Raw genomic sequence first — 23,118 nt, forward strand, 5'->3', positions numbered from 1 at the left:
TCAAAAGCAGAGACATTACTTTGCCAACAAACGTCCATCTAGTCAAGGCTATGGTTTTTCCAGTGGTCATGTATGGATGTGAGAGTTGGACTATAAAGAAAGCTGAGCTCCAACGAATTGATGCCTTTGAACTGTGGTGTTGAAGACTCTTAAGAGTCCCTTGGTTTTAAAAAAAAAAAAAGAGTCCCTTGGATTGCAAGGAGATCCAACCAGTCCATCCTAAAGGAAATTACACCTGAATATTCATTGGAAAGACTGATGTTGAAGCTGAAACTCCAATACAGTGGCCACCTGATGCAAAGAAGTGACTCATTGGAAAAGCCCTTGATGCTGGGAAAGATTGAAGCCAGGAAGAGAAGGGGACAACAGAGGATGAGATGGCTGGATGGCATCACCGACTCAATGGACCTGAGTTTGGGTAAACTCCGGGAGTTGGTGATGGACAGGGAGGCCTGGTGTGCTGCAGTCCATGGGGTCACAACGAGTCGGACACGACTGAGCGACTAAATTGAACCGAAGCACTGAGGACAATAATAAGCGCTGACACGCTTCTGAATGAAAACAATGAAGTATCAATACTGAAAGAAAAGTGGCCCAGCGTCTCCCCGCACATATCAACTTTCTTCATTTTTATAAAGTATCATTAACACCTTCAAGACACATATGTTAGAAATCAACTAGAATGCTGCTTCAAAACAGTAGCTTCTACCAATGTGTCTGAATCACAGTTTCCCTTATGTCATATTATTTTGAAGACAAATGCAAGTTCCACCTAACCATTTCTCTAGAAATATCTCTATAGAACACATTCTTATTTTCCTTTTTTACTCCATCATTTATAGAATAAGTCCATCTTGACATAAAAATTCCAATAGGGCTTATATCTAAAGAAATAAGAATTGATACGACACTTTACTTGACTGTTATAAGACAGGAAGGGTCACAGAAGGAAGCAGTTAAAAAGAAAACTAGGCATCCCCCACATTTAATGAGTACAGATGACTTCTGAAGGCTTATTGCAGGCTGGTACCCAAAGACAGACTTGAGGAATTCTGTCCATTTATTAATCTTACACACACTGAATAACAAAGTCTTAAGAAAAAACCAATCTCTAGTAACCCAGTAAAGTTGTCAACTGATCCAAGAGAAAAATCCAAGCCTATTAGTTTCTGAAGTTACGCTTAGTACCAAAATCATAACTTTCCATTTAGGAAGTTCACGGTGTACTTTAAGTTTCAAATAGATGCACTTGCTTGTACAATAGTATTAAAACTCACTTCCAAACTGCAGTAATGTAAATAAGAGAGCACACAGTACTACCTGAGTATACTCTAACGACTGCCAGAGAGAAGCAGCAATTTCAGGAGATTTTCCAAACGCTGCAAGTGTCTTCAGTAGTTCGGCCTTTAGTACAGGAGGGATACTGCACTGCAGGAGGCCCAGAATCACCACCACGGGCGTCCACTGAGGATGCTCACAGAGTGCCAAACGAGCATTTTCACTCTGTGAATTGAACACAAAAAGATCAAGACAGGCTTTGCATGTTTAAAAGCTAAGAAAAATGACCGGTAAAATCATCTAAATTGCTAACACTTACACTGAGTATTCACAGGCTCAATTAACACGTACTGAAACAGAGCAAATGCTTGAACTCTACCAGTAGATCAAATCAGATCACAAATTCAGTTAACATAAAAAAATGGAGAGAAAAATAGCTTTTACTGAATTACAGCTCTAAGACTAGAAAACAATATATACAAATGGAGATAAACCGTCTTCCAGGGTCACATAAATCTTACCTAGGCATTTTAAATCCTTTCTGGAACAATGTCATATATAAATGAGAAAAATGCCTTGTCCTTTTCTGAGAAAAAAAATAGAAATACACACACACACACACACACACACACACACATAGTACCAAGTATCACTCTAATTTGATTCAACAGTAAATAATTACAAACTTTATGTTTTGACTGAATAATGTTTAGCATTATTGGAAAAACCAATAAAGTTAGAAGACACTCTTCCTGTTCTTCTGAGAGAATGTCAGCCAAAGGAACTTAGCTTTGCACTAGCAAATAACAGAAACAACCAGAAGAACAAATGGGACCTAATTAAACTTAAAAGCTTTTGCACAGCAAAGTAAACCACTAACAAAATGAAGACAACCTATATACAGAATGGGAGAAAATATTTGTAAATGAAATGACCAGTAAGGGATTAATATCTTAAATATATAAATAGCTAAATACAAACAACACGATTAGGCTATTATTTTCATACACGCTTCTGGCAGTAAGCAGGGAATACCACACCCTTTAAAGGTGAAGAAACAAAGAACTTAGAAGAACAGAATGCCAAATATAAATGCTAAATTTATCACTTATAAGCTTTAAGCCACTATAAGAAAACTTGGGGGCTCCTTAAAATGCCACCGTGTTAGAATACAAATAAAATTATACTGTACTCACATGAGGCGGGTGGGTTACCTACCCAAGTAATGATGGTAGATGTCAGCTGCAGAAAAGCAATCAACCCATCTTGCTCCTTCTGGGTGATACCACGTGAAGGGAGGTGACGGTACTGGACACTATCGGCACTTGGAAGATCCTTCCGGAGGTGCTCGTGGTAAAGCATCAAGGAGTGAAAGAAATGTTCCCAGGAAACAGGACTGCCACCTGCTCCCTGAATATTTTCAACTGTAAAGAAACACAGCACAGAATTTCCTTTCAAAACTGTCTAAGTACCTGCTTGGAAATGGAGGGAGAAAATAAACATAAAACAATACATTTTGTTTGCCTTTGTCCTAGATATGTTGTGTGTTGAAAATCGGTTAGAAATCCTCTGTAAACTAAAACTCTGGATTAATTTTTCCTGGGACTAAGACATGGGTAGTGCCTATGCAAGTACAAAGGCAAATTACTTTGGATGTCAGTTGCCCTGGCCTGCCCTTCGTGTATGCTCAGTCATGGCCAGTGCTTGGCAACCCCATGGACTGCAGCCCACCAGGCTCCTCTGTCCATGGGATTTCCCAGGCAAGAATACTACAGTGGATTGCCATTTCCTTCTCTAGGGGATCTTCCTGATCCAGGGATTGAACCCACATCTTCTGCATCTCTTGCACTGGGAGGCAGATTCTTTACTGCTGAGTCACCTCGGAAGCCCTGAATGTCAGTTACCTACTTCTAACCCAGGACGTTTCTCTGTGTTGTCATGTAACTATTCAGGGCTGCTTTTCCCATGAGCAGTTCCCAAATGTTGAGCTTACATTAAATTCCCAAAGAGATAGATAACTACAATCTTGATTAGCAGATTACAGTACTCTATTACATACTAAGCACTGAGAATAAAAGCCTAGCAGACAAGACAAAGAAGCCTTAACAAAAGGGTCAAAACCCCAGTCTTGGAGTCAGGCAGATCTCAATTATGGCTTGCCTATGCCTTGTGACCTTAAACTACTTCACTTTGCTAAACCTGTTTCCTCAAATGTAAAAATGAAAGTAATCTACCTGACAGATATTTAATAAATATTTGTTTCTCTTCCCTTTTGCACTATCTTTGGTGTAGTTGGCGGTTAGTCACTAAGTTGTGTCGAACTTTTGCGATCCCGAGGGCTGGAGCCCATCAGGCTCCTCGGTCCCTGGGATTCTCCAGGCAAGAATACTGGAGTGGGTTGCCATTTCCTTCTCCAGGAGATCTCCCCAACCCAAGAATCGAACCCACGTCCCCTGCACTGCAGGCAGATTCTTTACCAACTTAGCTATGAGGGATGCACACATTTTTTTTTTTTTTTGGTATAACCAGACTCAAATCAGAAAATTAAATGACCAAACTGGGAAAAAGTTGAGAGAAAAACTAAGAACAGAAATTTAGAAAACAAGGACTTCTGAAGATAAACTAAAGAAATCAAACTTACGTGGCAAGGGTACATATCCTGCTTTGAGCACCAGATGTGTTCTTGAAAATGCATATTAACCCTCATTTCTTAAACTGTACTGTATTTTATAAACAAATGGTAACACTCTCCCCTCTTTGAGACCATAATCAAAGCATCATCATACAAAAAGCCAGCAGTGTGCTTCTCTGTTATAAATATAATGTATACGCCCAGTAGAACCCAGCACAAATAACCAAATGCTTTAACAGGTAGAAGGATACTGAATGTCATGACAAACTTAGAAAACATCTAGATTTTTCTTACCATGACTGCTCCCATTGACTTTGAGCAGGCTGAAACAGTAGTGGGCACACTGGGGCCCATTAGCCAATCCCTGCAGCATCTTCAAGTAAGGAATATAAATAGTTGGAGGCAACAGGTCACCCATTTGCCTAACAAACTTTGACAAGACAACCTGAAATACGGAGAAGCCAACAGTTTACATAAAGCATAGCTTAACTTTAAGCCAACACGGAGTAGCCAATAAAGACTACATATGAACCAAAACTAAGTACTCTCATTTAACTTTCCCCAAGACAAAATAATCTGGAATTCTATTATGAAAAACTGCATTTCCAAGGTTATCATTAGTAATTTAATGCAACTACAGAATATCTTTGTGAACCCAACGTACATCTAAATGCCACAAACACAAACTACTGCTCATATTCTAAATATGTAAAACAATTGAAGAATTTACTCATCTAAAATTAACCAGCAAATTCAAAGATACACTTAGAACCCAGAGTTCCTAAACCCCACTGAAACTTAGTACGAAGATCTAGGATCCTAGAAGAATTTTTGATAGTAACCTAAACATACTGTTTTATCTTCTTGCAGATACATGTTTCTATACTGTTCTTTAAGTTCACTTCTTAGGTTTCTCTTTTCTCCTGCTTAAGCCATAAATCTATTATCAACAACTAAATATATTACTTAGACTAATTAGTTGGAACCCAAACCAAAAATGTCACACATCTCTGGAAATTTTTGTTAAATCTGTTGTGTTTAACAATGATCTTATGATCATATAGAAAAATATCCTTATTTTCAAGAGATATTAACAACCAATGAGAGGTGAAAAAGTCATGCTGCCTATAATTTACTTTAAAATAACCCAGCAAAAAAAAAAAAGCAGTAGAAATAACAAGAGCAGAAGTAAACACAGCAAGATGTTAACAGCTATTAAATTAAGATACTGGGTGTTCACTATAATTATTCTCCCATATGTTTGAAAATCTTCATAATGGAAATTATTTTAATCTCTAAAGAATTTTAATAAATCCTTCCCTGAAATATATCTTTTAAGTGAGGAAAAAAGTGAAACAATAAACGTAAGAAATACAGTTTAAAAAAGGGGGTCTTGACCTTTGCCTCTTAGCACAAATGAAAATTATAGTCATGGCATGAAACCATTTAAAATAGAAAATCCCAAAAAGATGAAGACAGATATGGTAATCCCTCTGATTTGCTAATGCATAACATATTTTAAAAGTTAATACAGGATAGAAAATGAACTTTTTCCTACACTATCTACTAACTCATAGGCATTTTGGCATTAATTATAACTTCTAAGCCTTTTTCCTTCAGTATTTGTACCTCTCCTATCTTACCCAACTTGCTAAGAAAGATGGATATTCATTGTTATGTCTACAGAGAACAGAATAAGCTAATAAATATTAATTTTAATTAGTCACTTATTTAGTCATACACTTATTTAGTGACTCACAATGAAACTAGACACTTTTCTACAACTAATGATTCAATACATAGCTAGCATCTAATAAAAGGCTGACTGTATAAACTTTGAAATGATCAGATCAATTTAAGAGTTTCCATTTCCTTAAATAAGTATAAACGCCTAAAGGTTACAAGTGTTCATTTTGCATGAACAGCAATAACATGAGGAAAATACCATTCTTCATGTTTTAATGATTTCCAAGGTAAAAAGTAGGAAAACCAAGAGCTCACCTGGCGTTGAGGGGGTCGATGGTGAGCCACTCCAAGATAAGAACCCAGGATAGTGGAAGTCTGAAGAGGCTCTGACGGACACCAGTATTCCAGGGCAAGTTCCAAATTGAAAGGATTCTTTTTATACAGCTCACCAATCTGCAAAGTGTAAACAAAAACTGTGTGAAAATGTCTGTAACTCAAAAACTACTTTTAAATAAAAAGTTACATTTTATTGAATTCATCTGCGTGTTTAAGATATTAAGCCTGAACCTTTCCAAAGTTAGGGAAAAAAGATCTGAAATTTTCCAAAGTTAGGGGAAAAGTAACAGAGAGAGGGAGATGATGATCCAATATAACAACTTACCAAGAGCATTAAGTGTTCCAGATCCCTTCTAAGCGAAATGGGGGGATCGTTCCCCATCTGCATACTCATGTGAATCATTCGAGCATCTTCATCTGCCCGATTCCTCAACTGCTTCACCTATGAAGTTTATTACAGGCAGTTCATATGTAAATTTATTACATGGGTTAATAATAATGAAACAGAAAATCAGGCAACTAAGTTATTACATAAAAGAAAAATATTGTTTAAATATCAACTCCACTTTAGTCGTGGAAATGAATATACCAGGAATTTTATTACAATATTATATTATCTATGATTTCTAAGATCTTAAAACTCAGTGCAATTCCCACTATAGATAATTTTAACTACAGTGTTTCTCAATTACTGACATTTTGGGCAGGGCACTTCTTCACTGGGTTGAATGATTCTGAACATTTAGCATTCCTAGTACTACTTAGCAGAGAAGGCAATGGCACCCCACTCCAGTACTTATGCCTGGAAAATCCCATGGACGGAGGAGCCTGGGACGCTGCAGTCCATGGGGTGGCTAAGAGTCGGACATGACTGAGCGACTTCACTTTCACTTTCCACTTTCACGCATTGGAGAAGGCAATGGCACCCTACTCCAGTACTTTTGCCTGGAAAATCCCATGGATGGAGGAGCCTGGTAGGCTGCAGCCCATGGGGTCGCTAGAGTCAGACACGACTGAGTGACTTCACTTTCACTCTTCAATTTCATGTATTGGAGAAGGAAATGGCAACCCACTCCAGTGTTCTTGCCTGGAGAATCCCAGGGACGGGGAAGCCTGGTGGGCTGCCATCTGTGGGGTCGCACAGAGTTGGACACGACTGAAGCGACTTAGCAGCAGCAGCAGCAGTAGTACTACTTAGTGACTACCAATATTGACTACAGTCAATATTAGTCTAGACTAACAATTAGGAAAAAGTTAAAGCCTTAAACTTTTCTAAAGCTTTATTTCCACAAATATAAAATGAAAACATTTCTTTCTACTCAAAATTTTCAGCATGTCAGTCTATCATGTCCTTCAAGGCTGATGAGGTCTGAAGTTATCTGTTAAATTCTCCTTGACTATTCTAGTCTAAGTGAGCTATTCTTAGCCTAAAAGCCACAGCAATTTACTGTCTATACCTTCGTTTACTTCCTATTACCATCTATATTTTTCTGTGTGTATTTTTCTGTATGTATCTTATTTCTCCAACTAGACTATATATACATTCTTTGCTGGCAGGGAATGAGTCTCCTACTTATTTGTCTTCTTTACAATTCCTAGCATAGTTACCTGGAACACAGGAGGAATTCAATGAACACTTGATTTATTATAGGATGAGTAAGCACTTAACTCTGTTTGCTAAAGACCCTGATGCTGGGAGGGATTGGGGGCAGGAGGAGAAGGGAATGACAGAGGATGAGATGGCTGGATGGCATCACCGACTCAATGGACATGAGTTTGAGTGAACTCTGGGAGTTCGTGATGGACAGGGAGGCCTGGCATGCTGCGATTTATGGGGTCGCTAAGAGTCAGACACAACTGAGCGACTGAACTGGAACTAGACTCTCTCTTTTACTTCCTGCCACCACTTCCTTGGCACAAGATGGCACACAGAAATATGCTATGAAGGAACTGTCTGAAATGGCTCTAAGAATCCCTTTCTGGAACAAAGCTATAGCTCCAGCACTTTATTTAAATGTAACCTCACACTAGAGGTGGGCAGGGCACCTGGGCCTTATTATTAAAAAAAAAAAATTAAAGAAAAACTAACCTTTGCATTAGTTTCTTAAACCCATTACCTGTATCGATGTGGAGGTCCATTTTACACGCTACAATTAAGTGTTTAAACATTTATCTATAAAACTGGAGATTCTCCACTATGCATCTTCCAAATCATGTATAAATAGCATTAAATAAGGCAACCTTAACACTGATTCCTCAGGATAGCACGGAGTTAATAATTTTCTGCCCACAGAAGCATTTTCACTTGCTTACTACTTTCTCATTATAAACCACTCTCAATGTCAAATATTACTTCCTTTTAGTTTGTTCTCGGTTAATGAGTCTTATATTATCTTCTACCACTCTTACTCACCCTGCATTATTACACTTACCTTCATTGGCATAAGTGCCAAGAAATCTGTAATTAGATTGTGGATTCTACGAATGTAAAATTCCTCCTGATAGAAGTTTTCTGACACCACTACAGATTCAGTGAGGAACAGGAAAACGTTGTCAGCAATTGCAAGCTCTGCCATTGCTTCATCTGCTTCTGTGAATTCAGCCAGAGCTAGAAATGTATTTAGAAAAATAGCACATGGAGGAAAAGTTACTAGATTATAGTACTTCATAATATTCTCCTGATAGGTCAAAATTCAGATCTCTTCTCAACCTTTCGTTTGTGTATATTTTGAGTTACACACAAAATAAGACAGTGTGTAACTGTAATTGACTAATAAACCCCAAAGAACTACCAAAAAAGTGCATTAGAAAACCATCTGCTCTTCACAGTAACATTAAGAGTGATAAAAGAAAATAAACACTTAACAGATGTATGATGTAACACACATGTAGTCAGAAAGCTATTATCAAAATATTAACAAGTTTAAATGATGCCAAGGCTTTAATCTCAATGAAATGAACTGGATCATTTGGCAAAAGTCTTCAGTCAACAAGTGAAAATCAAAAACATGACCACTTAAGCAACTCTATTAATTTGGTAAACAAGTAGCAAAAACTGAAAAACTAAATAAATCTTAGCCTAAAGACAAAGTGGTCTATTTGTAATATTTTTAGCTTTGTACTTGGAAAACTTTAAACAGATAAGTGAAAAAAGAGAAAACAAGTATAATGAACCTCCACATCCCCAACACCTAGCTACAATATTAACCATTTACGATTAACTTTGTATCATTTAGTTCTCCATGTATTCTTCCTCTCCACTTAATTTAGACTGAAGTCTATACCAATGGCACCCAACTCCAGTACTCTTGCCTGGAAAATCCCATGGACAGAGGAGCCTGGAAGGCTGCAGTCCATGGGATCGCTGAGGGTCGGACATGACTGAGTGACTTCACTTTCACTTTTCCCTTTCATGCATTGGAGAAGGAAATGGCAACCCACTCCAGTGTTCTTGCCTGGAGAATCCCAGGGATGGGGGGGCCTGGTGGGCTGCCATCTCTGGGGTTGCACAGAGTCGGACACAACTGAAGTGACTTAGCAGCAGCAAATACCAGACAATTTAACACTATACTTCTAAGTATACGACTCAAAATGGCACTTAAAAAAAAAGGGAAAAAATTAACCACATATGTAATGTCATTAGTATTTTGCCACATAATTCAAAATCAAAAGTACAGTCAGTGGTCAAATTTACAACTGTCCCATAAATGCTATTAAAGATTTTAGTTTTGTGTTTTTGCTTCTGTCTTCGAGCAATTTGTTAGAATCTGTATCCAAATAAGGTTTATACACTGCAATTAACTGATATATCTGTAGGCTCCTCTTACATCTTTTTCATTTTTCTCTTGCCCTTTATTCTGCTGAAAAAACTAAGTCTTATATTGTAGCATTTTCCACCATGTGGGTTAGCATTGCGTCCCAGTGGTATAGTTACTATATTCCTTTTCCTCTTAAAAATTGATGTTTGATCTTAAGCAGCTTAATTAATTACATTCCATTTTTTCAGTAAAAGTATATCATGGGTGATGCTGCATCTTTCCATCAAAAACTACATTGCTGTTCACTTCTTTTAAACTTTAAAAATGCTAGGTAATTTTGTGATAATCTGGCTTTGGAAAATAACTGTTAAATAGCTTATTCTGTTTCACTGTCATAGAGACCAAATATGATCTGTTCCTTAAGGTACATTTTCAATGCCTTGGAATAGATATAAACCAGGATATTCTCAACCAGAGGGAAAGAGATTGGTTGGTTTTTTTCTTTTTTTGTTTATATACTGTTTGGCATTTTGAAATAAAGCCTGTATATCTACCCATATTATACAAACTAGAGAACAAAATAGTTTCTTAATTATTTGTTATTACTACTACTAATAATTACTGAAATGGTTAATTAAATATATAATAACAATAATAATTAGTTCCAAGTCTTCACTTGAATTCAGAAATACTAGAATTAAGAACTACTTTTTAAAGACTACTTAGTTAATAAAGTACACTAATACATTAATGTAAAATGAGTTTTAATGTCTCAAAACAGTACACAAAAATTTTATAGTTTAATAAAACTCAAAATACACTTTTATAAAATAATGTAATAAACACATATGATAAAATTTACAGAAGTCTATAATAAAGAGTAGAAAACAATTTTTCAAAATTCAGATCTTGGTAAAACTTGTCTGGATTCAAGAAATCACCATTTCTGCAATATAAGATAAGTTATTCATTTTTTCTAGTAATTTTTAAAATATAAATTAACAGAAAAAAATTTGTATTTAAAATGTTCATTATAATGCCCCTAACTTCAAAGATTATGAAAGGATATGAGCACGCAAAACCAAAGAGATTAAGTAGCCAAAGATCTAGGACTTGAAACCAGGTCCACATTTCTAGACTATTCTTATCTACTATTCAGTAATGAAGTACAGCATATTCTATGTGCCTCTCAAGATTAGGGCAATGGTACAGTAATTTACAGTATATGAATTTAATTAACTATCACAAAGCTACTTAAAAGTACATAGGGTCATTTTATGCCCCAAAAGTACTGAAATAAGACTCATAAATGAAGAGGCATAGTTAAAAAACAGAATTTGTACATAAATGTAAATGTCTAATTAGCCTTTTATCAGCTTTAATATAAACAACACTCGGCCAAAGAAAAATCTGTAACATAAAAAAAGCTTTCCACAGCCCACTTGGGAGCAACATGAGACTAGTGAACATGTTCTGGAATCACACAATTGACAAGCTCCTGGAATCTGCGGACACTCTAAAACTAGAAAACTGACGTGCATGCTCAGCCACTTACTCGTTTCCCACTTTTGCGACTCCAGGGACTGTAGCCCTCCCACCAGCCTCCTCTGTCCCTGGGATTCTCCAGGCAAGAATACTGGAGTGGGTTGCCATTGCCTCCTCCAGGGGATCTTCCCAACCCATGGATCGGACCCATGTCTCCTGTGTCTCCTGCACTGACAAGCAGATTCTTTACGACTGTGCCACCTGGGAAGCCCATGGACTGTAAATTTTAATAAAATCTTTCCAAATTTACCATAAAAACCTACAGAAGTGACAATTTCAGGGGCTTCAAATGACAACAAAAGCTTATTTCTCATCCTGTTACAGTAAACCACTAGTATGATGATAAACCACGTGCATGATGTACATACACGGCAGAAGAGGATACGCTACAGCAGAAAACATCGTTAGAAGTCAGAATTCCACATCCATTACTGACTGAACCAAACACCTCCTAACACACTGCATTTTTAAATAATACTAGTTTTTAATCTGACACAATGTGAGAAAAATTTGTTTGTGAACAAACCCAAGAAGAAAAAGTTAAAATACATATATATGTATGTTACACTGTCATTTTCAAATTTCAAACTCTTAAGAAAAAAAGACGCTAAAAGAGAATTATCACTAGCTACAAGAAAGGGAAAAATTTTTTTTAAATAGTTTCTTTTGAGAGACAAGAAAAAAAGGAAAACATTCATTCACCACAACTCTAAGTATCTTCCTAGGCTCATGTTTAGACTTGTCAAATGTCACACCTTTTCTGAAATATTAAATGCAGATACATCGTTTCTCATAAGAAAATGACCTACAAGCAGTTTACCTGTCACATCAGGCAGCTGAGATATCCCCCTCAAGGCCAGCGCCCAGGCAAGCCTCACTGTGGCTTGCAGCCCTGGCAGCTTCCAAGGCTGTGAGTCCTGAAGGCGAGAGTGAATTGTTGCGATGTATTGTCTCTCTGTCAACAGCGGAAGTTGATGAATCATATCTGAAAACAAAAACAGACACTGTACCAAAAAGTAGAGAAAATTTCCACTTTTGATGTATAGGAATGATATCTAAGAATAAGAAAGTCAGAGAATTTCTATAAAAAAAGACTAAACATTAATCTTTGAAATAAGTACACTATTGTAAAAACTGTACAAACTAAAACTGAAAGAAATGACAATAATCCTAAATTTTAGTTTCATTACTTTCAGTGATTTTTTTTTTGGTAAGTGTTCTATTAACAAATTTGAAAAAAGTTAAACAGCCACTCATTTTTTTCTGTGCACTAATTCCAAAATATAAACCAACATTAAAGATTAAAGAAAGATACTTTTATGAGATAAATAATAGCCTGAATTTAAAGTATTAAAAAGAAAACCCTGACCAAAACAAAGCATGCCAACTGCAAACATGCATCTAGTCTGATTATAACATAAATGAAACAACCAAATAATTAAGGTATTTTCAATTATACTATGGTACTTCAAAAAGCACAAGATCCCAAATAAATCTAAAAGAGTGGGAAACATCACTGATCACCTACAAACTTTATTTTACTTCATTGTTTTCTTATTTTTTGTTTTGATGTCATTCTGTGAATAACTAGTTCAGTGGTTCCAACCTTAAACCAGAAAGAACACTTTCTTTAATTTTCTGTATTTTTAAAGTTTATGTCTACTGTTATACATGAATTAGTAATTCACTACTCCCGTTAACAAAGATATTCAGAAAGATCAACAAGTAATTAAGATGAGATAATCCAAATAAGTACCCCAAGCCTATGAAACTTCCCATTCTATTTAGCATTTCAAAGTTCCAGCTTACAAACTTCCATTAACACAGCCAACACCCACTTAATTCTGTGCTTCATTTCATTCAATACAGGAAATCTGACCAATGCACTAACTGGCAGCATTCCTATATGAGTAGCACAGGTCAATGGACGTGAGTCTGAGCAAGCTCCAGGAGATGGTGATGGACAGGGAGGCCTGGCGTGCTGCAGTCCATGGCGTCGCAAAGAGTCGGACACAACTGAGCGACTGAACAACAAGGTGCTGCCTGTGATGTGACATGACGTATCACCCGACAATTCGACTGGAGGTACGGGATACTGTGTTTTACATAAGCCTTTCCTAACGGCTAAGGATGATCTCCAAAGACGAATGGGAACCGTCTGTTCTCTTCACATATCTAATGAAAGGCTGGGATGACACAATCAAAAGCGGACAGGGGATAACTGTCGGAATAATTATAAATATTTATGACATTAAATGGGCTTCCCAGGTGGCGCTAGTGGTAAAGAACCTGCCTGCCAAGGCAGAAGACATAAGAGAAGCAGGTTCAATCCCTGGGTTGGGAAGATCCCCTGGAGGGCATGGCAACCCACTCTAGTATTCTTGCCTAGAGAATCGCATGGATGGAAGAGCCTGGCAGTCAAAAGGGTCACAAAGAGTCAGACGTGACTGAAGCGACTTAGCATGCACGCATGACATTGAATAGCAATAATCTTCCTTCGTGAGAGTCATTTTTAAGATCCTCAGCTCTAAGCAATAACATTTATAAGGTTGTTGTTTAAGTTGTTTAGTCGCTAAGTCATGTCTGACTCTTTTGTGACCCCATGGATTGTAGCCTGCCAAGCTCCTCTCTCCATGGGATTTCCCAGGCAAGAATACTAGAGTGGGTTGCCATTTCCTTCTCCAGGGGATCTTCTTGACCCAGGGATCGAACGTGTATATCCTGCACTGCCAAATGGATTCTTTACTGCTGAGCCACCAGAGAAGCCCATTTACAAGGTTAGCAAGAGAAATTCTATCTACTTCACAGAAAACAACATCAAAAATGATATGTTACTAAAAATTATAGTCATCCTCCCTTAGAATGAAAGGTTTAAAACGTGAATAAATAACAAACAAGCAAGTTATGCATGCATAATTCACAAACACACATTGTAAATCCTTTAGCCACTTTCCCATTTTAAAATCCCAAACGATAAAAGAAACATCAAACGGGGTTGAAATTACTTTCAAAATGTGATCTTATATCTAAATATTCAAATATGGATGCATTACACACAAAGGAATAAACTTTACAATTTATATTTTAGTTGTTAGACTGTCACCTTTCTTAAATGTCATCTCCACAATTAAATCTGATTTTTTAAAATAAATGTATTAATGGATACAAAGTTCACTACCATCACGTTCCTCTGTGCTTTCTTCTATAAAGCTGCTATCGAAGCAGTACAAAAGCGCCATAAGAAGAGCCAGGTTCACTGCATCCAACGAGCCGTTGGCCTCAACCGTCACTCTTTCCAAATGTCCGATAAGGAGGAGAGTGTCATCTTTGCCTAAAGGTGACTGGCAAGCCCAGGCGAAAAGGCTTTCTGCCAGAGACTGCCTGCACTCCTTGATGAGATCAGAAACCTAGAAATAAAGGTGAAGGTGAATGATTATCATTATAAATGAATTACTATGAAGCCTGATCTTATTCCAAAGTATCAACTATCTATTATAAAGGTGAACTAAATAAACATATCTGAGTCCATAAGTGACCCTAAAATCTCAGCTTTCCGATTCTGAAATCCTAACTCCAGTTTCCTCTACAGGATAACCAATTTCTTAAAGGCCTCATTCTAGAAAAAGTGCTAGCATGGCACATAGTGACTAGAAAGAGACTGAAACAAGTGCACGTCAATGTCATGAACTGACCACACTTCAGTGTTATTAATTTTCCTACGCATGTATTAGAAGAATGTTCTGGCTGACATGGCTTTTCTGCCTTCAAGATCTGACGCAGACAACTATGAACTGACGCATCCAACACTCACCTCTTTCCGATGTTTTTCACTACCCAGACCTCTCTCACGCTGCAGTTTCTCAAACTCATTGTTAACATCAATCTGTGACACCAGAGTAAGAACTTTGTAAGTCAATCCTTGCTCCATCAGCTCATCAGTAAACCGTGTTGTCATAGAAACGAGCTCTGGACTGTGATAAAAAATCAAGTTACCATGAATGATAGTGTTTAAACTTCCTCATCACATGGATATAGCAAATACTCTTTTGACAATAATGTTGGATAACTGGAAACAACCAGGATGAGTTATAACCTAGCTCTTTTCATTGTTTTCAGATCACTGTGTTTCAGTAAACTTCTAACCACAAATAACTGAGTAATATTTCATTTTTAAATTAAATAAAGCAGGTTTAAACTGTTGTGTTATTCCTGGCACAAAAAGGGAGGGTTTATTACTCAACTTATGTTATACATACCAAAGACAAAGTTTTGTTTCTAAAATTGTAATTCTTCAAGCAATTTCTAATTAAGTCCTGAAATCTTAGCATGCAAACAGACCTGAGTTCAAGGGTCCATGTCTTTCCTCGTCGGGACTGTATCAAGGCTTTCAGGGAATTTGCAATGCACCGCTTTCCATCCCAGTATAAAAGAACAGCTACTAATCCTCTGGTGAGGCCAGGAAAATGTGGCTGTTGGTGCTCTCCTGGAAAAGGAAGTTGAGAAATAATTTAGGAAGTAAACATGTATGTGTTTAGGCTGCGACAAAAATCATGATACCAATGCTCAGTTCAAAGAAATTATGAAATCTCAGGGTTATGTATGGATGTGAGAGTTGGACTGTGAAGAAAGCTGAGCACCAAAGAATTGATGCTTTTGAACTGTGGTGTTGGAGAAGACTCTTGAGAGTCCCTTGGACTGCAAGGAGATCCAACCAGTCCACCCTAAGGGAGATCATTTCTGGGTGTTCATTGGAAGGAGTGATGTTGAAGCTGAAACTCCAATACTTTGGCCACCTGTTGTGAAGAGCTGACTCACTAGAAAAGACCCTGATGCTGGGAAAGATTGAGGGCAGGAGGAGAAGGGGACGACAGAGAATGAGATGGTTGGATGGCATCACCGACTCGATGGACATGGCTTTGGGTGGCCTCCGGGAGTTGGTGATGGACAGGGAGGCCTGGTGTGCTGCGGTTCATGGGGTTGCAAAGAGTCGGACACGACTGAACGACTGAACTGAACTGAAGGGGCCCTACCTCAGGGTTTAAGGGGCTCTACTTCAAACACCTATCCATCGTTTTATTCCCTTTCACATAAAATCTTTCAAATATTTTTAAGATTCTTCCCCTAGTAAATTAAATAACCTTTTCTTATGTTTCTACTTTTACTTGCTCTTTTGCACTACTCCCCTTTGAGTAAATTCTACTTTGTCTTTTCTGAACAACCTTGCCTACAGTTTCATTTCCTATGGTTTTCTTCTACCCTTGGCCCAGTCACTCCTACACTCTCCTCCCTTCTCTTCCCCAAATTTGTCTCACTGCCTCACAGTTCTCACAGGTGACTTCTGCCCGGCTGTCCCTTGTCTTCTGAGTGCACACCTACTCCACCTGACACGTGCCTAATTACTCTCAACAACCACTGGAAGCCCCGTGATCTCTGCGGACTTCTCTACAACCTGAGGTCAATTTAAACATCTCCCCGCTGGGCCGTCCCCAAACTTTGCATTAATGCACTTAATGGGGCAAAATTACTGGTTTCTATGTCTTTCTCAGTTATTAGACTATCAGCTCCTTTATGTATAGTGTAATAACTTCACTTATAATAACTTATAAGCTAGCTGAGGTTTTATTCATCTTTATATCCCTGGAATCTTAACACAGTGCCTGACATATAATATGCACAGGAAAAATATTTGGTAAATTAAGTTTTGAATTAAACTCACAACTGGAGCATGCCCAGTTAACATCTCCATCACAGAATGGGAAAATGACCTTAGTCATTCTCAATATCTTACTTCTTTTAATATAACCTTAGGTCAAAAGCCAGATATTATTCTGGCAGCTACATGGTTATCTTCAGATATATTAGACTGTCTTTCAATTAAAATGTCCACCTGGCTTCTTCACATGGCTCCCCAGCTATGACTAAAATGAACAACTTATTTTACGGAAATTTCAATCTTTTTTCTATATTGCAGCAGGACAAATCATTTCAGTTTTTCCAGATACTATAATTCTTATGCTTAAAGCCCCTGCCAACAACTTCCCACTGCAATTAGAATAAAATCCAAACAATGTTCACGGCCTGCAAGACTATGATCTGACCCCTATGATGTCCTTGTCTTCTTTCGCTCTCGCCCTCATTCATGATGTTCTGCCCACTGTGGTCTTTGTGTCCTTTGGCATGCCTCTGCTTGCACCTCAAGCTCTACAATCCCTGGAACACCCTTCCCCAACAACTCTGGTACCTTGTCATCATACAGGTTCCAGAGCGAAGGCTCCAATCTCAGAGAGGCCTTCCCTTAGTACACTCCTTACACAGTTCCCTCTACCAGCCCCCATCTCTACCCCACTGCCGTGTTTTACTTCCTTCCTAGAACTCAGTATTATTGACATTATCTTATTCTTTACCTAGGAACTTCCCTTGTGGTTCAGATGGTAAAGAGTCTGCCTTCAATGAGGTAGACCTGTGTTCAATCCCTGGGTCGGGAAGATCCCCTGGGGAAGTATTATATTATGCCTGGAGAATTCCATGGACGGAGGAGCCTGGCAAGCTACAGTCCGTGGGGTTGCAAAGAGTCAGACCCGACCGAGCAACTTCACTCAGTCATGAATATTCTTTACCTATTCATTGTCTGAATCACCCCCTCCAAAAGAAATGCCAAAAAAGCAGTGACCTTACCTTCTTACTCCTTGTATGACAAGAAATGCTCTGTGCTATAAAAACGTCTGAGATGCAGTCAGCTATTCTTTGCGAGTCAATGACCGAGAAAAAGTCTATCTTAAAACAGTTAAATTTCCTTAAACAACTCTGACCACTAAACTAAAGCCTTCCCATTAGTCAAAGATAAACAAAAGGCAATATTGTGAATATCAAATACACTGCATCTTTAGAAACTACTGCGGAATCTAAATGGTGTAATATTTGAAATTACAAGCGAATAATTGTATATGTATGTACTGCCTGACCATAGGTTAAGTGTCAACCTACCAGCCAAAAGAAGTTCAACAGCTGCCAGTTCTCCAATATCAAAAAGGTCACTGAGGATAAAAGCCTCTTTAATGAGCTGTTCGGGAAGAAGTCGGGTTCCCTGTTGACCCTGAATGGCAACTCCCTCTGTGCTGGCTTTCTGAACCTTCTCATGTTGTTGAACGTTTTTTGGCTACAACAGTAAAAATAAATAAATAGGATCATTTCATGAAAATGGCACATGGAAACAAGGTGTTAACTGTTACCTAGAGAAGGTCATTCACAAAGCAGTCTGACAACAAGACCAACAGTATTTCTTATCATATGATCTACAGTTAGAACTTTATGAGGTAACATTTTACATCACTTTCAACTTTTTACACTATGATTACCTTCTTTTTTTTTTTTGATTACCTTCTCAATAACTATTTCTGCTCAACTTGGAAAGGTTGAGAAATCACACAAAACAGCATCCAACTTTTCAAGTATCTAAGGAACTTTCCAATAATACCTTTAAGAAGTATAAAAACAATCAATCTTCAAGTGGAAGACAGCAAATGGAAATGAATTGCTGAATTAAATAGGAGGACTAATGATAGCTTGTTAGTATGTTATTTTAAAATGTAGTCTTATTTGCAAAAAGATTTACCTGCAAATATTTAACATATAACATAGTACAGAATTACTTGATGGGCCATAAAATCTTAGGTATTTCTACATTGAAAAAGGCCATATAGTCATTTAATCCACCTTCTCTATTTGCAGAAGGGAAAAACTGATGCCCAGAGAAGTCAGGTGGCTTGCCTATGGTCACACAACTCTTCAGTGGGAGAGCCAAGACTGGAACTCAGTTCAACTGGCTCCCAGGCCAGGGCTCTTTCTGGTAAGACAAACCCATAAATAGCTCTTAGATGGCCTTGCTAGTGTATAAAGAAAACTGTCAAACAGCAGGGAAAGGAGTTTCCAAATATGAACCCCCACTGCTGAAGTAATCTACTCCTCATTGAAAAGTATGTCAAGATGCAGTGATTAACGATATGTAAGAATTAACTCATTCAGTTAACACAATTTACATAACGTTATAAAGAATTAAAATGTTGAAGTGTACCTGAAAATAAATAAAAGAATCAACCTTACTAAGTTTAGATGGATTAACTGCAAGTCAGAAATTCCAAGAAGGCTTCTATTTCCGGAATATGTAGACCTTCTAAAATCGTATTCAAATACTATCAAGATACCTGCTAGCTAGAATTAAAAGCTATATTAACTTCCATGGAGAACAGAAAGAAGAAAATAATTGCTCCTAGGTAATTTTCATCTTTAGAAAAAACTTTAATCAATAGACTAGAACAAGTAACATATTGCATTTAAATGCATTAAGAATTTACTTGCTCCTTCAATCTTGAAAGGAAAAAGCAAATTCAAGAAGCAAAAAAAGAAAATCTCCTACAGGATTTCTGAACAATGAGATGAAGTCAGGTTTGTGCTTCTTCAAAATCATGTCAAGGAGGTGGACCGCCTCAGGTTGTCTTCTCCAAAGAGCATTTCCCACAGTCTGCCAAATGTCTTTGTAAGGGCCCCACAGACTAGCGGCTTAAAGGAAAAATAAATAAAATCAGCATCAAGTAGAACATACATTTGGAAAAGAAGGCAAAGTTATTGTCTACGCATTTTAGTCACACTCACAGAAACTTTTAAATATAAGGCATTATATATACAAACCAAACATTAATATAAGAGTATTAGAATTCACAAGCAATAACACAAACATCATTTTACCTAACTTAATACAAAGTAAATCCTGACTTTAAACTGAAGCATTAGTGGAACCTGGTTTTGTCACTTTATTAGTTATGTGACATGCAGTGAGAAACTAACCTCTCTGAATTTCAGTTTCCTTATATACAAAATAAGGACATCACCTGCTTCATAAGGTTGAATGGACTAAGAATAAACTAAGTAAAACATACAACACAGTGTCTGGCATATCACAGTCACTCAATAAATGTAACTGCCTTTCCATCCCTCCCTATCATCCAGAGGAAAAGCAGGAATGGGGGGAGGAGGAACCAGAGTCTGTAAAACTTAGAAGCTGAAAAAAAGTATTTTACTTTGCCTGGGACACTAGCTGTTAAAAAACAGCATAGAAATACAGAATTCTTCCGTAAACTCATTTAATAAAGAATCACATTTTTCTTTGTAAAGATACTAAGAATAATAAGTAATACTTACAGAGCTATTGCTATGTGCTACTAAGTACGGTTTGAAAAAAATGACACAGAAGCCCAAAGTTTCTATTTGCAAACAATTAGACATGGTACCCCTATATGTTAATAAAGACTCTGAAAGGGAAACTAACTAAAACCACTCACTCACTCAAGTGATGCACTAACTATAGCTCAAACCGTGAAGAGTGGGCTGCAAACATGTTTAACTGATATCTAAGAAAACACAAATCCCACTAAAGTCACCAGGACAGTCAGAATGACATGCAAGATAACTGTAACCTAACTAAATGCATTACAATCTTATGAACAGTGTTGTCAGAAGGCAGCAAAGTACTGTGCAAAATTTTTTAAAGGGATGTGTAAGCAAGTAAAAGTCACACAGTCATGTCCAACTCTGTGACCCCATGGAGTATACGGTCCACGGAATTCTTGAGGCCAGAATACTGGAGTGAGTAGCATTCCCTTCTCCAGGGGATCTTCCCAACCCAGGGATGGAACCCAGGTCTTCCGCATTGCAGGTGGATTCTTTACCAGCTAAGCCACAAGGAAGCCAGATGTGCAAGAAGAGGACAGACTAAACCAGTCAAGCTGGAGCATTCATTCACTGGACTGAGGGCTTTCCACGTGCCAGGGACTACAGAGCAAGCAGAACAGACAGGATCCCTGGGCTTATGAACTTATGGATTGATGAGAAAGACAGGCATTAAATGCAGAATTCAAAACACAACCAACAGTATAAGGAAAGGCATGATGAAGAAGTAGAGTCCTATGAGAACATACAAAAGGAAGCATCTAGCTTGATGTGATGGGCAGGGAGGAAGCTGTGTGTCAGGTCTTTGCTATGGGGATGTGATCGAATGGGGATCAATTGTCTCGATCTTACATAGAGAACAATCACCCAACTCCAGGCTTTGCTTTTCTCGTCTCGACCCTAAACTTGCCAATCTTCTGATGGAAAATACAGCATGTCATATAAACTTTCCAGAATAAAATGTGCTCAGGAAATGAGGACCCATGCAGATGTACTTCCCACTAAAGATCAATTAATTGACATACTGGTGTACATATCTGTCTGAGGGTGAGTAGAGAAAATAAATTACTGGCATCTACTGGACTCTGGATACAACTAACAAATATCAAAGCTCCAGGCCTGCCAAGATGAGGACCTGACCCTGGATCCTGGTGACTGCCTATGAGGGGCCAGTTGGATAGTGGCTACCTGACTTCCCTAGAGATCATTTTCTTGGCTCTTTCCAGCTGCTGAGGACAGAGCAGGTTTGAGCCTTGTTTTCCTGGCCAAGACGGAATTTTTCCCATTAGCAAATCGGCAAGTTTCAAGTACTAGATGACAAAATGCACATATGCTCAGTCACTCAGTTGTGTCCGATTCTTTGAGACCTGGTGGACTACAGCCCGCCAGGCTCCTCTATCCATGGGATTCTCCAGGCAAGAATACTGGAGTGGGTTGCCATTTCCTTCTCCAAGGGATCTTGCCAATCCAGAAACTGAACCTGCATCTCCTGCATTGGCAGGCAGATTCTTTACCACTGAGCCACACGGGAAGCCCCAGAAGACAAAATAAACCTGGACAATGGTGTGATGGACAGACTAACTAGAATATGAAGTGTCAGGACCCAAGGATGATCAGTAGGTAAGTTACTCATGAGGTGATGGAACCTTAAGCAGGATGAGGGCAGTAAAACAGAAAGGCTCGAGCTGTTGGTAGAGTCAGAACTGGTTCCTGATTGGCACGCAGTATGAAGGAAAGTTACCAAAACTGACTTGTAGGAACTTCCTAGCAGTTCAGTGGGTACGGCTCAGTGCTCCCAACGCAGGGGGCCTGGGTTCAATCCTTGGCCAGGGAACTGAGTCTCACATTTGGCAACTAAGACCCAATGCAGCCAAATTAAAAGAAATAAATAATTTAAAAAAAAATGACTTGTAGGCAAATGTGAAAGTTGCCTAACCACAAGTATTTTTAAAATCTGAAAAAAGCTAACAAAAATAGACTGTCTGTAAAAATAATACTTAATAGAACCTCTGATGAACGATTCTTTGCAGTACACATAGCTTAAATAAGTTCAGTGAAATCCAGAGAAAATTCTACTTCCCTCCTTTTATGGGAAGGCATCCAATAACAGATCAAAAATCCCACCTATTCACTCATTCGTCATGGACTAGATATGCATAAGCTCTCAGTGTAGTGAGGAAGCACATTTCCACAGTCACACTTCAGGGCAATCTCCAATATGGGGTAAGGGCTACGACAGTGAAGCACCCGGGCAAAGACCGCACAATAGAGGAATGTGACCTTGCCGGGGAGATCAGGGAAGGCAAGGATGCACTGAGCAAGGGATGGTTATTAGGCTGAAATGCGAAGGATAAAAGGGGGAGTGGAAGGTGGTAGACATAACACAACAAGGAAAAAGGACAGCACATGGGTTCCCAAGGCAAGAGGAAATGCTGCTTTCTCAAACTGCTGAAAATGCCAAGAGAGCCACAGTACCAAGAAGGGTTCGCAAGGAGGGCAACTGGCACACCATGCAGGGCTTACTAGCTCCTGCTAAGGATTTTGGTCTTACCCTTGAAGATCAAGTGAGAAAAAGATCTCACACGTCTGCTGGACTTACTGAAACAGAAAAGCATGTAAAAGTTGAGAGCTGTTTAGGAGGATGAGAACAGACTAGAGAGG

The 23,118-nt window shown here is 38.3% G+C and overlaps 1 protein-coding gene across 1 annotated transcript in view; it reads right to left on the reverse strand.

Annotated features, from left to right (window-relative positions):
• NUP205 (nucleoporin 205) overlaps nt 1-23,118 on the reverse strand; it is an 80,093-nt gene that overhangs the window by 52,942 nt on the left and 4,033 nt on the right. The window contains exons 2-13 of the mRNA XM_027538906.1: nt 19,649-19,791; nt 18,220-18,391; nt 15,574-15,718; nt 15,047-15,206; nt 14,414-14,642; nt 12,056-12,220; nt 8,365-8,540; nt 6,258-6,374; nt 5,912-6,049; nt 4,205-4,355; nt 2,497-2,702; nt 1,321-1,503 (exon numbers count right to left, since the gene is read on the reverse strand). Of these exons, the coding sequence (XP_027394707.1) occupies nt 1,321-1,503; nt 2,497-2,702; nt 4,205-4,355; nt 5,912-6,049; nt 6,258-6,374; nt 8,365-8,540; nt 12,056-12,220; nt 14,414-14,642; nt 15,047-15,206; nt 15,574-15,718; nt 18,220-18,391; nt 19,649-19,791 (1,985 nt within the window). The remainder of the gene's footprint in view (nt 1-1,320; nt 1,504-2,496; nt 2,703-4,204; nt 4,356-5,911; nt 6,050-6,257; nt 6,375-8,364; nt 8,541-12,055; nt 12,221-14,413; nt 14,643-15,046; nt 15,207-15,573; nt 15,719-18,219; nt 18,392-19,648; nt 19,792-23,118) is intronic.

This window comes from Bos indicus x Bos taurus, chromosome 4 (genome assembly GCF_003369695.1).
Source record: "Bos indicus x Bos taurus breed Angus x Brahman F1 hybrid chromosome 4, Bos_hybrid_MaternalHap_v2.0, whole genome shotgun sequence".
NCBI lineage: Eukaryota > Metazoa > Chordata > Mammalia > Artiodactyla > Bovidae > Bos > Bos indicus x Bos taurus.